The sequence below is a fragment of the Hoplias malabaricus genome, chromosome 11, assembly GCF_029633855.1.
Source record: "Hoplias malabaricus isolate fHopMal1 chromosome 11, fHopMal1.hap1, whole genome shotgun sequence".
Taxonomy (NCBI): Eukaryota; Metazoa; Chordata; class Actinopteri; order Characiformes; family Erythrinidae; genus Hoplias; species Hoplias malabaricus.
In genome coordinates, this window is record NC_089810.1 from 23196024 (window position 1) to 23214128 (window position 18105).

The 18105-nt window shown below is 38.8% G+C and overlaps 1 protein-coding gene across 4 annotated transcripts in view; it reads left to right on the forward strand.

The window, feature by feature from the left end:
• The first annotated feature begins 384 nt into the window (after window positions 1-384).
• cpne2 (copine II) overlaps window positions 385-18105 on the forward strand; it is a 58255-nt gene continuing 40534 nt past the window's right edge. Inside the window, exons 1-3 of one of the 4 annotated variants that reach the window (XM_066684286.1) lie at window positions 385-529; window positions 1072-1204; window positions 8371-8573. In XM_066684286.1, coding sequence (XP_066540383.1) covers window positions 8400-8573 — 174 coding nt within the window. In that variant the 5' untranslated portion in view covers window positions 385-529; window positions 1072-1204; window positions 8371-8399. Of the gene's footprint in view, window positions 658-927; window positions 1205-8370; window positions 8574-18105 lie in introns of those variants that run through there. The other 3 variants (XM_066684288.1, XM_066684289.1, XM_066684290.1) reach the window with 3 other exon arrangements.

Genomic DNA, 18105 nt, shown 5'->3' on the forward strand with positions numbered 1-18105 from the left:
GGATTGGCGTCCCTAGGTGTGAGTGTGTGAGTGAGTGTGTGTCACCCTGTGAAGGACTGGCGCCCCCTCCAGGGCATGTTCCCACCTTATAATAATTATTTATAAGGATTTAGGTTAAATAAAGGGGTTTTCAAATATACCTGCACAACAGATAATGTCAGTGTAAATTAATCAGTTAACTGTAACGTTTTGTTCGGTTTATAAGAGCTGTAATGCAGGGTCGTCTTATTTTCTTATTGATCCACAAGATGGCGATACAGACCTGTAACAGTCAACGACTCTGCATCATTCTCTCTCCTTAAGAGGATAAACATTTCATTTTCTCACTCTAGTGGTGGTTAGTTTGATAATGGGGTTGATTCCCTCAGATTAATGTGATAAATGACGCTGAGGATAAAATATTTGCTCTTTATTCCTAGGCCCAAATACTGGGGTGTATAAGTAACATGCGGTACCGAGCGAGCTTAGATTTTTAAAAGGTTTTACTCCAGTCTTAATTTTTCAGCTTCATTGTCTGTAACCTGGAGCGGTAAGTGGTAATAATAAGTTAAAAAAGAGGAAGAGGCTGTAATTCGCTACTAGGCATAGTCAAAGTGGAGAACAACAGGTGGTTTCTGAATTGACAGAGGGTCTGCTGTGACATTTCTTTGTGAGAAGGTGAAGTGATTTCCTTTGTGGTCTATTGCAAGCTCTTTTCCGAAGTGCAACAATAGGTGTGTTTAAAGCTCAGCTTTGGTGGCAGAGCTGAGTCAGGAAGAGTTGTTAATAGCTGTGAGAAACCCGCAACTGTAACGTGTGTGTGTGTGTGTGAGAGAGAGAGAGAGAGAGAGAGAGAGAGAGAGAGAGAGAGAGAGAGAGAGAGAGAGAGAGAGAGAGAGAGAGAGAGAGAGAGCTGAGAAGAGAAAGACTGAGCGAGAGTGAGAGAGAGCTGCGGGTGGAGACTGTGATGGTTCAGAGGGAGCTCCCTCAGCCTCAGCCTCAGAGCGGGCTGCTGGAGTGAGAGAGAACCGCAGTCAACAGGAACTTATTCTCACAGTCTTTCAGTCCGTCTGTCCACCCTTCTTCCCGCAGCTGGACACGGGTCAAGAAGATAACCACCCGCACGCACACAAATACTCCTCAGAGGAGAACTGCAGCCCACGGAGGAGAAGTCGCTGAAAGAAAGTAACGTTAGTCGAAGAGAAACCGGAGCTGCATACGAGAAGTGAGTATTGAATACGTTGTGCTGTAATGTTGTTGTTCATTGAAGCTAGATGTAAACACACCCAGGCTGTCATTACAAAGCTAAAGGCATTTTAAATGGCATTAACGCGACATGGAGAAGTTGCCCTCCCTTGAAATGTAACATAAACAAACCCAAAAGTAACGTAAAATGGGACGCATACGTGTCATTTAGTGTTGAAACTGTTTGGAGTGTGAATTTAGTCAGTGGGCATTTTCAGCTGCTGTATGTTTATTTACTTCTTATGCGTTTTTACAGAATCTTAGAACCCGTTTAATGCTGCCAGGCCTGGTCTGTTTCTTCATTGGAAAAAAAAAAACCCTCCAGTGAGAATTAAGGATTTAACCTTGTTAACATTTCCTTCTGGTGTTGTTTGTACTCTACAAGGCGTTTAATTAATGACATAAGCTGTCAGTGGGGTGGCTGGTCATTTGCCCTTTGACACTGCAGTGTTCCAAAGACTTCCAAAGTCTCCAGTTTGTAAATTCAGACAGCCAGGTTTTATGACGTCAGACACCTAACTAACCAATCTTGTCAAACTGTGGGACAAGACTTTCAAGTTACCATGGAGGGGAAGGTGGAGTCTAATTGCGTATTCATAGATCTAGGTACTGAATGAAGGCAAAGGTGTGAAGTTACATTTTTTAAGGTGTTTTTTTTTTTTTTTTTTTTGGTAATGTCGTTGTGATAATCATGAGGATGAGGTTTTAGGGGTTTAATCAGTGACTGGATTTGAATGGTCATTAATGTATTTGGTATTGCCTGCAAACGTAATTGTTTCTAAAGTAACTGCCACACTGACCTATTTATGTTGTCTCTGCTCTCTACTGAACTGTGACTCTTCACTGTGCTCTTGTGGTTAACAGTTAGTGAGCTTTGTGTAGATCTGGAGACAGAAAAAAACTTACTTAACATAAAAAATATCTTGAAAGGTCTTTCCCACTTTGTGAAACTTCTTGTCTTATTGAGACATTTTTTGCAGCTTCTCCAACACCATCAGTTGCACTGAAAAAATGGCAGGTTAAAGCACAGCTGTGAAAGGTGCTATTTTCTGGTGCTCACTTAAAGCTAGAGTAGGTGATTTTGTGGAAACCAGTCAGTGTGGTTGGGGTTGGAAATAAATCCTACAAAAAAGTCCCACCCCATTCTTTCAGCCCTCTTTCCAAAGCCACGCCCCCAACTTACACGTGAATATATACACAGAGATTAGTATACACGGAGAGAGCGCTGCAGAGAGAATAATCTTTGTTGTACCTATAAACATCGACGTCGTTAGACCCGGTTTAGGGAGGCTGTAGTCCCCCCCTAATGTTTTTTAACAACCCCCACCCCACCCCCCTTTGACTAGCGGTTTGTATTGCTTTCTTGACAGAATACGTACAACACGTACTTTTGCCAGCCGTCCCGTATTCGGACACTAAAATATGTGTTCTGGTTTGATACCATACGGGACGCGTTTTGTTACGTAAGTTAGAGGTCACACTTATGTTTGAGACAGAAACACGCAGCTCTCTTTCAGCCGGAGCGAGGGCTGATTCTCCACGGCTCCTGAACAGACAACACATTTTTCATTGGTCGTCACCTTTATATAGCCAATCAGCAGTTAGAGTTATCTGTCCTTCATTCAGTGCTGCAGCCAATGGAGTCACAGTCCCTCCTACAATGGTTTGTTTTGCGGCGGCTCTGAGAGCAGCAGATCAGAGCTGAAACACTGGGAAGTACAGCTCTGCTTTAGATAGAACGAATGATATCTTAGCTCCTTATGGCTTTGCTTAATCCGTACCTCGTCAAAGAAATTTGCTGCTATGAGGCTTAATCCAACTTCTTTTTATTTAATACAATTTCATTTCTTTAATTGTTTACCAGTGCATGCCGTTGTCTGTTTCTCTGCCATTTTCCAGCGCCCAATGGTGCATGTAACCGCGCATGCGCAAACGAACACACGTTCAGGTCCGGTGTTAGGGCCTGGTATGGTGTTGGGGGGGGGGGGGGGGGGGGGGGGGGGGTGGTGTGTATGTTAAGCCATTCAGTCATTTTCTTCGGTCCAAAATGAATGATTGGATTAAATATTTATCGTTTTTGCTATTTTTTGGCATATAACAAATCTCTTTCTTTATGTCATCAGATCTTATAACCTATTGGCTGCTATCAGGATGTTAAGAGTATTTCGAGAAATATAACAAAAAAGGTTTTTTAAGACAAGCTTTAATAGTGTCTGATGCTCAGCAGTTGTATAAATGTATAAAAATAACAGTCATCTGATTTTTGAGCGATGTGGCTCATAAAGAGTCAAATGACTGTATATAGAAGTGGGGTCGCCCACAGAAGTAAAACATAATGCCCTGAATTACATTTAAAAACGTAAAAAAAACCATACATTAAAAACATTAAGTTTAAGTGGGCCACCCCACTTCTATATACTGCCTTCTGACTCTTTATGAGACTAACCAACTAAATAAACAAATGGAGGTGTTTATCACTGTATCACAGAGATACTGAAGTCTATGAAGTCTTATGTTTTTCTTGTAAGGAGCCAAATAACATTTTTTTTATTTGGAAAATGACAGTTTTTCATTTTTCCTTTATCTATTACTGTTCCTTTAAAGTCAAACACAGCTACTTTTTGTTAAAAAGTAATTCTAACTTTCAACTGACTCTAAAACATTTTCATAGAGATTGTAGCTGAAACCCTTCTTATAACTAGAATGTGACTGGATGAACTAATGTACAGTAAGCTAGACTAAATATCAAATTGCTTCCTTGTAACTAGTGCATGGCATTGAAAAATTATTTCTCTCCTGGGAGCAGGAAACCATTTGAGACTCAGTGCTAGGGCATTTTCTCACCTGAAAACCTAGGTTTGTGTTTTGTTACATTGTAAACATTTGGTCAGGTAACTGTTGGTTTCACACTGCAATTTAGCGGGTGGACTCAAGGACTTTGCATGATATTCCTACGTCCTGTCGTCATCAACTATGTGGGTTGCGTCTCCTCATACTTGACATTGACTGGTTTGTAAATGGATGTGTGTCTAACGTGGGCATGCAGTCAATTCGGCGAGTAGCTGGAAAATCTGAATCAGCAGATTCATTGCATTGCTGCTGCACTGCTGATAATATGGCCCTTCTACCAGCAGCACCATCTTCAACTTCAGGTGCCAATTTCAATTACAAAAAACATACATTGCTTACATATGCAATGCTTTCATATTATCCAGCTCATTATTTGCATTTTCAGATACACTGTAAATGGTTTAACACATTAGTGCTGTGTCTTGAGTACCGAGTGCCCTTTGGCCTCTGCAGTAGTTTTTTTTTTGTATACTATATTTTGGGGTAGTGTGGGCTTTGGAACTAAACAGAAGAAATACAGTGGGATGAGTATTTGTTTACATTGAAAATGTATTGATGTTGACTACAGTATCACACATATTGTAGTTGTCCAAAGTAAAACGAAAAAAAAACACCTTAACTCTAAAGCTTTTATGTTCTGCATTTTCTGGTGTCTGCACGATAATACAGTTAGACTACAGTAAGTAAGAGTTTTGTTGTATGGGAGAAGTTTTTGAAACAAACTTCTTAAGACATCAGACAATTTTTTGACAATCAAACAACATTTTAAAAAAATGTCTGTTCAATACTATGTACCCTTTAAGGAATCTGTTGTTAACAGAATTAATGGGTAGGTTAGTGATCTGTGTTTTGTAGCTTCATTAGTGAGAATAAGCGAATGTTTGTAGGTTTTTTTTACTTAAAGGAAGGTTAGCAGATTGGGGAGAACAATGAAACATTTCCTGCAAATTTGACAGGGGTACTTTACTAGCCTGTTTGTTTTTTAGGAAATGGCCACCCTGTACCTTTCTGGTACACCAGAAGTGTACCTTTTATATTCCAATATTTGGAATTATGTTTCAGAAAAGGAGACTGAAAACAGGAAGGCAGAATGAATCAGTTCAGCAAACTGCTGAAACTTGATTCCTATGCAAAAGCGCTTTGGGGTTATATTATAGTCCATGGATCTCACACAGTTTCACAGAATATAATCTTCCTCCTCTTCTCTCTCTGTCTCTCTGTCTCTCTCTCTCTCTCTCTCTCTCTCTCTCTCTCTCTCCTGTCTGTCTGAGAGATTTAAAAGACTTGATGAGGATTTATGTTTGACCATATTTCCCATAATGCCTTTGGAAAGAGTGGAGTTAAACACTCCTGTCCTCTAAAGAGTCTCCTGAACTTTTTGAAGAGCTTAGTTCATTCATTCATTGATTGTCTGTAACCTCTTACGCAGTTCAGTGGTTCCGGAGCCTACTCTCACACTTACGGACACTTTTGAGTTGCCCATCCACCTACCAACGTATGTTTTTGGACCGTGGGAGGAAATCCGGGACACCCGGAGGAAACCAACACGAACAGGGGGAGAACACACCAAACTCCTCACAGACAGTCACCTGGAGCGAGGCTTGAACCCACAACCTCTTGGTGCCTGGAGCTGCGACACTACCTGCTGTGCCACCGTGCTGCCCTTAAGACCTTAGTTAAATCAAATCAATGATTCATTCATAAGAAATGATTTTTAAATTACTTTAGATGTTTAATTATACACTCTTCTACAGTGCTGGTTAACTCACAGACTCTTTAAAGATGTGAGAATAGTTTGTCATTTAGGGAATTAGAGTAGGCAGGCAGGTGAGTAAGCATGGAGTTGATGACCACTTAAGTGCTGTTTATGGTGTGTCTTTGGAAAGCGTTAGGTGGAGTTTCCAGTGTGGATGTGTGTGTGTTTGTGTGTGTGTGTGCGTGCATGTGCTTGAGTGTGTGAGCTTCTACATTTTTTTGTTGTGTCTGGTGTCCAGAGCTTAGACCAGTTGAAAATTCCATTACGTCACTGAACCTTGAGAAATATATGATTATGCCTGACATGATACTTAAATCTGCAAGGCTATATAAAGACTGCTCAGTTGGTGTGAAACCTGGAGGCTGTAAGTCAAATGCTGGATAATATGGGATGTTTGGCCTTTTTTGGTGAGTTTTGCTCTCACTTTGGTATTGTGACATGTATTAACCTGAAACAATTGAAATATTTATTCAAAAAGGTCCATGACTGATATTGGAGTTACTAAAATATGAGTGCAATATATTATTGTCTACGGACAAATAAACTAGACATTTAAGTATGTACTGATATGGAAATTGAGGTATCTTGCTAATATCTGATTGTACATATATGCTAATAATAATGCTGGTGTATAAGCATTTATGTACATTTATGAAAGTAAACAGTTGTAAAATGCAGTTATTGGGACTAGAATTACCTGGAAGTGTGAAGAGTAAGTTTAGTTTCTGTAGTGTTACAAATTGTTCAGTCTTGAGGTATAAAGAGACTCATAATATCAGGTCATGGTTGCATTTAATATTTAATAAAGCATAAACCTGGTGCATTTAATAAGTCTTTATGGGTAAAACATTTCCTAATATAGAACAACCATATAATTTAGGGTTAATTTGCTAAGAAAAGCAAACGATGAAGATTAAAATGTGTAGAGCCTCATAAAAACCCTCAATTTTCAGCCCATCAAAAATAGGTATGACATAAAATCACAGTTAACGTCCCCTCTGGTCATTAATTAAACACCTCAAAATCAATCTCTGTTCAGCAGAATTAAATATTTTAAAATCTATGATCTATTACACCTATTATGCCTTAAACATGTCTCAGATGTAACCGTACACATTCCCTCTTAAGTCCATGTAAATATATGTATATGCAATAAGTCCCCAACTCTTTCTACATTTACACCTCTACTGTTTGCCTGCAGCTTGAAAGCCCCACCTTGCAACTAAAAGTGATGGTTTTCTTCGGATTATGACATGAGAAATCCTGGCTGTCTTAATTCGAATGCCTTTGGAACACCGCAGATTCAAAGCAGACATGATAAGCTACGGTGTTGACTGCTTATTTTCTATAAAAACAGCAAATCTTTAATTCAGTCCTTGTCAGGGTGTGTTCTAATGGCTGTTTAAATGCCTTATCTCTCTTATGTTATAGTCATTGAGGTTAATACATCTTGTTTTTAGCGATGTGTTGGCTGACCTCAGAGAAGTATGTCATCAACACAGTTAAACCCATGTGGAGATCATTTCCAGCCAAAAGGTTGTTGATGCTGAAGTTATAAGCTTTACTTCATTCTCTCTGTAGCTATTAATGTACACATGTTTCTTAGGATAAATATACATTATACTGGATATTCCAGCAATATTTGTTTGCAGTATTTACTCATCTTCCTAAATGCCTAAATGTAGTTTGGCATTGGATTTTGTTGTGGCATGAAGTAACTGCATGTAGCATGAATATTAATCACCCATATTTGTGTTCTCTCTATGGTGGTCATAGCCTATTTATGGTTAGTGACACTAACATAGAGAGAAAGACATTGGTGCATCAGTATCTTAGCAACAGGAGCCCTTACTGTGTTCCTCATGTCCTGGCATGACGTTCTTTTTCACTCTCTCTCTGTGCCTGTGTGTAAATGTGTGTGTGTGTGTGTGTGTGTGTGTGAAAATCGAAAAGAGACAATCAATAGTTATTCAATTAATAGTTATAATAGTCATTTTTTTTTAACTAGTACTTAAATTTGTAATTTTTTAGTAGTGGTGAGTGTATGACACATGATGTGCAATACAATACCCAATATGCATCACTATCTTTATGAAACATATGTTTGGTTTTCAGAGGTTTATTAAATCTGAACTGACCAAAAAAAAAAAAAAAAACAAACGAACAAAAATTGTGCCACATTTAAATCGTGCTAACAAAAACTATGAATGAGTGAATTTTGTCAGTGTTTCAAATCCTGTTCTGTTTGTCTGGATGCTTAGGGGAAATATCTAAATGTGATTTACATTGCAGTTATTTTCTATAAGTCTAGGTTTGTGTTACCATAGAAGACCAAGAAGATCTGAATGTCATTTATTTGTGGTTGTCTTATAATGTACACAGCATGTACTTACTGCACTAAATCCAGATAAAAAGTGATATTTGTATATTTAAATGAAAATGTAATTATTCTGTTTTGTTTAAATACTGATGATATCCACAATCTGTTCCTGTGACATTTTTACCTCTCTGGTAATGTGCTACTCTATTACTCTGTACAGGGTGTGGGAGTGGAGGGACCCCAGCCTGCATGGCCTACACACTGGGCTCAGGGCCCAATGCGGGCCCTGCCATCGGCCCCCAGCACTGCATTACCAAGGTGGAGCTCTCCGTGTCTTGTACAAACCTGCTTGACCGTGATGTGGCCTCAAAGTCGGATCCCTTCTGTGTGCTCTTCCAGGAGGTGGATGGAAACTGGGTGGAGGTGTGGCAGCCTTGGGGCTTTTTGTCATTGTATTTCTTAGCATATAGGTGAAGTTGATTTTTAGAAGTCAAATATATTGCCAGTTTTTATTGACAATTTTAAAAATAATTTTATTGGTTTCTTTCATGTTTGCAGCTCGTGTTTGTAGAGATGAAAAGTTTTTGTTTTGCATACAGCTAAACCGCTCCCCAAAAAAATAAACGCGCAAGTATGTCTGACACATAAATGACGTGAGTTCACAATATATATAGGGCTGAGGGGAGGAGTTTGGCTGTTCAGATACGTATGGTAATGTTTGGTTATGTTGGTTATGTTATATTTAAAAAAGTGCATTATGTAATTTAAGCTGGCTAAATAATATCTTAAAGTAATTATATCTCTTCACCTCTAAAGCTTAAAAGGGATGTCTACAATTGTGGGGAAATGCTGTTCTCTGGTTTGTTTACATACAGAATCCCCCAGTCTTTTAACATGAAATGGTATGCTTGAGGAGGAAAAATGGCCGTTGTTTGTACATGGTTGAAGTTGAACTTGAAGTTGAAGTTTTTATTCATCACAGAAGCTCATTTGGTAATTGAGTTGTTTAGTTTTGTAGCACTTTATGTCTGTGATTACTTTCATGCAGTGGGAGCTCTGCCAAATTTAGAGTCAGTTCCAACTACAGCAGAAGTAAGTCAATATTACCCACTTATGGAGTAGGAATAAACCAATATCCTCATCAAATCCTCATGCTTTTCAACATTTGGCACTCTCTATATTGTCTAAAATGCTCCAAAAAAGCAGCGTTTCTGCTATGAGCAGAGAGAGTAAGCTTTTACTTATTTACAGACACTCGGGCATCGTAAACACATTAGACCAATTTCACATGTGCAAACAGACGGCAGAGCTAGCAAATAGTAAGGAAATATCGTCAGAATTTTATAAAAAGTGTTTTTTTTTTTTTTTTTTTAATTAAAATCATGAAGGTTGTTTTTAAATGTGAGGTAAGAGTTCATAGGGGAAAGGAATGGACAGCATGCAGAGCCAATGGTTTGGAGAAAATAATGAAAAGCAGAAAGGTTCATGATATAGTTCATGGAATATATACAGTTGAATTAATTTTTTCTTTTTGCCATAAAGTAAAAAGCATACCAAATTAGAAACTACAGTTTTTAATTATTAAGTTAGTAACAGTATATTATGAATAGAGTTTGATTTTTAAAATATATTTTATTTAAATATTTTGAAAGCCAGCAGTAGTTGCATTTTCAGTACAGTGAACCAAACCAGAAACCAGAGCTTTTCTTGCTCATTGTTGGCTGCTGTTTTCTTCTCTCTAAAATGCAAGGAAATTAAGGTATATTTTGAAGTATTTTCTATATTTTAAATACTTTACAAATATAGCATTTTCAACAGTTGTATCTTCTGCTTGGATAATGACTGAGCATTGAACTCATTGCAGTGCAGTGTGATGCACTGGGTTGCCGCGTAGCATTTCAGGTATAAAATCACTGCCAATATGAATTAAGTTTTTCCAGATGAAATTCCCAGTTCCAGTTGAGAAGTCAAAGTTGTACATCAATGGATTAATATGCCAGGCATGCCAGTCAGTCAGTCAATCAATCAATCAATCAATTAGAATTTATTTATATAGAGTCTTTCAAACCAAACTGTAGTTCAAAATGTTTACATGAAAATACCAGTTTTTCCAGTTCCTCGAACATACACAAGAAGGCTGTACCAGAGGTTTGGAGCATAATGACTGAGAGTAGCATCACAATAAATATGATCTGTTTTTTTGTTTTTTATACAGTTTATTGAGAAGAACCAGAAGGTCTGAGAAGCCTTCTTTGTTCATAATCCAGATGCATTTCTGAGAGATAGTTCCCTATAAACTAATGAAAGGATTTTTATAATCAATACAAAAAACTAGGTAATCAAGCAAACAGTGTAAAGACTTTAAAATAGAACCTTCGTGCACAATGTTGTTGGATATATTGTATTCTAGCCAGCTGTTTAGAAAAGCATACATCCCTCCTACTGTGTTGATCAGAGAGATAAATGTCCTCACTTTGAAGATGTTCATCAAATGACAATAGGCTTATGATAGTTTTATGACAACTGGCACAGTTAATTAAAATTAGATTCAAATACCACTTCTAAATGTTTTGCTTCTTGGCTTGGGTTAAGCACTAGTGTATTTAGTTTATGAGACACTTTCTCTTTCTGTGACTTTAAATTAATTATTCATCAGGTTTAGCTTAGCTGTAAAACTTTTGTGACATCCAGGCATTTATGTCTAAGATACAGTTAACATATGAGTCAGTTGGCCTAGTGTCATCAGTAGACAAAGCCACATAGATTTGAGTGTCATCAACATAGTGGTTGTAAGCGATTTTATGTCTCCTGATGACACTGCCAAGTGGTAGTATTTACAAATGGAAAAGAAACAGACCTAAAATTGATCTTTGTGGTACCACACTTGTAAACTTGTTTTTTTTTTAGAACAAAATGCCTCACTCATAGATAAATCATTTCAAGACAACCTACCATCAATTAATCTCTCTGTCTGGATGTCCACAGTATGAAATGCAAGATTAAAGTCACATAGCACAATAACTAAAGGCTTATGGCTGTCTACAGGGCCATCACTAGAAATTAGTTATTAAGGGGGCTAAGCTTTAACCAGGGGGTCTAGGGGTAATTGTCTCATATTAGAAGATTTCTTTGATGTGGTATAGATTAAGCAAAGCCACAAGGAGCTGCTGTCTTTACAAAACAAAAATAAAAAAATTGAATATCCATCTACAGTTAGAAAAAAAAAAGTTGTGAACAGCTATTAACTCGTTATATACAGGTATCTGTAAAATATACAGTCATAATGTCAGGAAAGGACATAAACATCAATTCAGCCTGCCCTAAATAGTGTAGTATTTAATGCATTTTTAATGTATTTAAATGGCATTTTAAGCAGGCTTACTTTACGTTCGTCAATTTACAGGTTTCCTCTGCTAGCATAATGCTATTTCAAGAAGTGCATCAGTGGCTTTTCAAATTGGTTAATTAAAGATTGTAACAGGAATTCAATAAAAAAATTCTCTTTATTTTTGTCTCGAAAAGACACTTGCCATCAGGAATCTCACTACACCTTCTCCACGCATACACCGTGTGTGTAGGGTTGTCAACTTTCTGAAACCAAAATAAGGAACAAAATAAGGCTGGGGGACCAGTATGCACTTGTAAGTCCTTTTTGATTTTTTTTTTTTGTTGTCAGACATTTATTAAGCCAACTGTATCTGTACAAAACGGAGCGCATCTTTGGGACAATAGCCAACAGTGTCAAATGGACATGCAGTAACAGCAGCAACTCCAGGTTCTAGTGCATTCATGTTTCGTTACATTGTTATATGGAGACAGAGAGAACCATTGTTGAATGTGAAAGAATTGGGGCGCTAAGGAACATTTAGCCCCCCTAAAACAGGTCTAACGACGTCCATGTCTGTCTAGGACTTTTCTGCCTTTGTTCACTAATTTTAGGATGGCAGTCTGTGAGCTGTGATGTTTCATGGGTGTTAAAGTATCCATTTTCCCTTTGTTAAATGCGGTTTTACTTAAGTTTTTAAAATCAGTAAATGAAGACACCAGGCTGTGAGGCATGATTTACTGCAGCAAGGATGTCTTTGGATACAGAATTAAAAATAGTTTTAAAAAAGAAGCTTGGAAGTTGGTTAAGGGAGCATGCAAAGTGCTTTAGTTACTGTTACTCTTTCCTGAGAGTTTCAGCATCAGCCAATTTAAAACATTTCAACTTTTAAAATCACTCTGCACACAGTATGGCAGTTTAGCTTGCAGATACTAGCTCTGTTTATTACACTCCCCCCTGAAGTATCTAGCAAGGTTTCCAAGTTTTCAAGAACTTGGAAAACTGATGCTGTGTTATTTGCGGGGATTACCAAATCTCTGTTGTAATAAAACGTTGACTGTGATTGTAAATGTTAGTGTTAATCCGGTTAAAAAATTGAGCTGTTGTAATTGTTAAGTTGGGCGGCAACGATAGCATAACAGGTAGTGTTGCAGTCACACAACTCCAGGGACATGGAGGTTGTGGTTTCAAGTCCCGCTCTGGGTGACTGTCTGTGAGGAGTTTGGTGTGTTCTCCCTGTGTTCGCATGGGTTTCCTCCGTGTGCTCCGGTACTCAAATGGCTCCCTAGGTGTGAGTGTGGGTTGCCCTATGATTCTGGATAGGCTCTGGACCCACCGAGACCCTGATTTGGATAAGCAGTTACGGATAATGAATGATTGTTAATTTTTCCTGTGAGTACATTGTGATTGAATACTAATTTAGTTTTCAACATATGTACTCTGGAGTTCAGCAGTTTCTTTATAGTCCCATGGCTTGATTACTATTTTCATGGGACAAACTATTATTTTCCTAGTTTAAATTGTATTAATACGGTTATTTTTGTAAGTTGCAATATGTGATGTGAGAATTTTGATTACCTCAGGATTAATGGAGACTACGATGCATTCTGTGGTTCTTGGCAAAAAATGATTAAAACTATTAAAAATCATACAGTTGTGCTCAGACAGTGCCTAATCAGTGATAGAGGATATGTTGATATAAAGACCATGTGATATAATTAAACCCAAAATGTGTTCATGGATTTAGTCATATCATATAGTCAGTGTGTTAATATACTTTTTAAAAGCCATATATATCAACTCTAAAAATTGTTCTTGGCTGTACTGGTTTTAACTGAAACATCAGCTACTTCAGCTCCAAAAGTAAAGAAGCCAACTTTGGGCAGTAAATGCATTTTAGTGATTGAGTACATTTGGTGTAGGTGTGGCATTACATAGGTTGCTTATTCATTACTTAAAGGGCATGAAAGATGAATATAACAGTAGAAATAAACAGAGAAAGAGATTTGACTAAAGTAGATGGATGCTGAGGAGCATTATATTTAGTCAGTTGGCTTTGTTTGGAGAAAAACACATTTAAAATGCGGTTTTGGGGCAGAGATGTGCTGGCGATGCTCCAGAAGGTCAGAGTGTGTAAGAGTGGGTGTGTGATGTGTATGTGCATGCACGTGTGTATGTGAGAGAGAAAGAGAGAGACTCTGCTTTTCTCCATGCTTCGCTCTGGGCGCAGTGATCTCTGTGGGCCTCCACTGACGGTCAATAGTGCAAACCTGAACATGAAATCAGTGTTTCTCAGTGCACTGTAACCATGGCAACAACATGGGAAACAAAAGCCTCCTGCTTTTTAAACAGAGACATATAAAAAGAGGCAGTTCAGTGGGTAGGGGTTAGTGGAAGAAATGGAGTGGGGGGACAAGGCTGAAACAGCAATGAAAGCCAAGCAATAATAGTTGCAGCACATCCATAAAAATATCAAACCTTTCAAATTCATTGAGCTTATGTGTGGCTGAAACATGCTTAGGGATATAAACATGAAGCTGACACACATAGGTGGCTTTGCTGTACTTTCATGAAATGAAATTAAGTAGAATTTTTTGTCATTGTACAACATACAATGAGATATGTGTTCTGTATTTAACGCATCAGTAGCAGTAAACACACACACAACACACACACAAGTGCACTAGGGGCTGTGAACACACACTCAGAGCGGCGGGCAGCCATCCATCGCCATTGCCCTTGGAGCAGTTACGGGTTCTGTGCCTTGCACAAGGGAACCTCAGCCGTGGATTGAGGGAGGAGGACAGTGCTGTTCCTTCACTCCCACCACCCCCAGTTTCGAACCAACGACCTTTCAGTCCTAAGACCTCTCCTCTAACCATTAGTCCACAGCTGCCCATAATTAACCAGATCTGTCCACACCCTTCATATATCATTAGGTTATCATGTTGTGGAGGTGTTAAAATGTGGTGCAGTGATTTGACTTGAAAGTGATGATCTGACTGTATCTAATTAGTATCTAAAAATGCCAGACCTTATTATAAGTATTATATAAGCAAGTGTAATTATACACAGGATAAGATGTAAAATATCTTATGCCAATCCATTAGAGCTTCACATAGTGAAGAGCCCATGCTCTTCCTACCAGCAATCATACAGTGCCCTCCATAATTATTGGCACCCCTAGTTAAAATTTGTTAAAAGCCTTAACCCTCCTGTTATGTTCATTTGTCAGGAACAGCAATGGTGTTCCCGGGTCAATTTGACCCGGTGCATTTTTAATTATCCAAAAGATGTCTGAAACCAAAAAATCCTAACAAGCAGTGTGAATATTTCATTATTAACTCCATTACTAATTATTCTATTAATATTTAGTGCAGTTGTGTTCCTTACCTCTAACAGGTAATTGTTCAGTTAGGATAATTCACTTGTTTTACATAAAAAATACAACCTTTTTTTAATGTTTCACCACTTTATTACTTTTGAAAGACTGACTGTCGATTCGTCCTTTGACGTATAGACACCAGCCAGAATGAGGAGCCCCAAATATGCATCTAAATGTGTTTTATTTAACGTTACACTTATATAGAGCCTTTCTAGAAACCCAAGGATGCTTTACAATCAACACTCAACATTCAATCCACACACACACAGGCGAGAAACGGCAGCCAAACACGCACAGCGTACTCTCAACCAGGAACGACCGTCCACCTGGAGGACTGCATCAGGCACTAGGGTTTCACCCAGGATAGAGCGCCAATCCATATCTGGGCACATAGACATTCACTCACACATACAGACAGTCTTTCACATACACACTCATTCACTCACACACCAGGACAGTTATTAGAGAAGGACTCCCATGCAGAGAATCTTTTGTGTTTTGTCCCTCCCCTGTTGAGTGTCCACTGAATGTGGGTGGAGTTTTCCCGTGGGAACATAAATGGTTCATGTCAAAAGTCATAACATCTGCACCTGTGTACCTGTGTGTGTGTGTGTGTGTGTGTGTGTGTGTGTGTGTGTGTGTGTGTGTGTGTGTGAGTGACTGGGGTGAAATATGTCTCACAGTTGCAAACAAAGAAATACTCTGACATTTCTGACACCCTTTTACTGTCGGGGTAGTTGCAGGGGGTGGTTGCAAATATGTGAGATGAACCATTTTCATATTATATGTTGATTAAACTAATTAAGGCAAGCAGAAGGAGTAAGAAATAATTATTTCCCATAAAATGACCTCTTCCACAATTATTGGCACCCTTGACAGTTTCTTGGTAATAAATGTATTTGAATCATTTATGTCATTTCTACTGAAGTGTATAAAGTGTATCAAAGTGTCTAGGATACTTTAATTCATCACTTTCTGTTTCCCTGGGGTAAAAATATGGCGTTACACAGAGGCCTATCTCTCTTACTCACTCTTAAACATGGGAAAGACAAGAGAACACACTATTCAAGTAAAACAGATGTGTGTCTTAAATCAGGCAATGGCTACAAGAAAATAGCCATTCACTTGCAGATGCCCTTATCTACAGTCAGAGCAATCATGAAACGTTCAAAACATCCGGAACTGTGACAAACTGTGACAAACAAGCCTGGAAGAGGATGGTAAGGGAAATAAAAAGTTCTCCAAAGCTTACTGTAAGAGAATTGAATCAAATGGTAGCATCTTGGGGTTACGAGGTCTCCCAAACAATCATCAGGCGCTATCTACATGCCAACAAGCTGTTTGGGAGGTATGCACAGAGAAAGCCTTTTCTGAGTTTTACTCATAAGCTTAAATGCGAGGAGTTTGCCAAGCAGTACTGGGGTTTTAACTGGCACCGTGTACTTTGGTCAAATGAGACCAAGATAGAGCTTTTTGGCAACAAACACTCTAAGTGGGTCTGGCGTAACACCAAGGATGAGTACGCAGAAAAACACCTCATGCCCACTGTTAAGTATGGGGGAGGATTGGTGATGTTGTGGGCCTGTTTCTCCTCCAAAGGGCCTGGGAACATTGTAAGGATACATGGGATCCTGAACTCTTTGAAATATCAGGACATTTAGCTGAAGCTGAAATTCAGCCCAAAAGCTGAAGATGGGTCATCACAGGGTCTTTCAGCAAGATAATGACCGTAAACATGTGGCCAAATCTACTCAAAAATGGTTCACAAGGCAGAAAATCAAACTCCTCTCATGGCCATCTCAGTCCCCAGACCTCAACTCAATAGAAAACCTGTGGGGTGAACTGAAGAGGAGAGTGCATAGGAGAAGATCCAGGACTCTGAACAATTTAGAGAGGTTGTGCAAAGAGGAATGGTCGAAGATCCCTCTTTATAGGAGAAGATTAAGTGCTTTCTTGTTGGCAAAAGGAGGTTGTACAAAGTACTAACACCAGGGGTGCCAATAATTGTGGCAAACATGATTTCATTCAAAAGATTTATTTCTTAATGTGATTTTTTTTTTCCCCTGCCAAGTAAAGGCACTTGAATTAAAGCTTAGATTTTTCTCTTTTTTTGCACTGTTGCCCTATATTATTTAAAAAAAAATTAAAAATTATTAGAAGCCAAAGAACACTTCTTAACAAGAGGTCCCAATAATTATGGAGGGCGTTGTAATAGGAGCTCTATTCAGGGATTATCAGGTAGGAACATCCTTTTGTCTGTTTCACTGACTAAGCCAACGACACCTCCAGCAGGCTCAACAGCAGGGCCTGGCATCCCAGCCCCACTCCACTCCAAACACACTTTTAAACTTAGCTGCACCTCTTTAACCCCAAATAGGCCTTCTTGTATTAAGGCCTGTGATTAAGGCCATACTTAGCCCGACAGGCGCTGTGGCATGTTAGACTTTACACACTATGCTGATAGAACACACTACTCATGCAGCCTGTCACTTGCTGACCCATAAAATCTATACTGGTTTCCCCAGCAACTAAGGGCATACCCAAAACCAGTTCCATACTGGCCTTCCCGGTAACTAAGGCCACTGACACTGTAAAGGCGTACTCTGTGATCATACAAACCGGATTCCAAAAAAGCTGGGACACTAAACAAATTGTGAATAAAAACGGAATGCAATGATGTGGAGGTGCCAACATCTAATATTTTATTCAGAATAGAACACAAATCACAGATCAAAAGTTTAAACTGAGAGAATGTATCATTTTAAGGGAAAAATATATTGTTTCAAAATGTCATGGCGTCAACAAATCCCCAAAAAGTTGGGACAAGACCATTTTTTACCACTGTGTGGCATCCCCCCTTCTTCTTACAACACTCAACAGACGTCTGGGGACAGAGGAGACCAGTTTCTCAAGTTTAGAAATAGGAATGCTATCCCATTCATGTCTAATACAGGCCTCTAACTGTTCAATCGTCTTGGGCCTTCTTTGTCGCACCTTCCTCTTTATGATGCGCCACATGTTCTCTATAGGTAAAAGATCTGGACTGCAGGCTGGCCATTTCAGTACCCGAATCCTTAGCCATGATGTTGTGATTGCTGCAGAATGTGGTCTGGCATTATCTTATTGAAAAATGCAAGTCTTCCCTGAAAAAGATGACGTCTAGATGGGAGCATATGTTGTTCTAGAACCTGAACATAGTTATCTGCATTAATGGTGCCTTTACAGACATGAAAGCTGCCCATGCC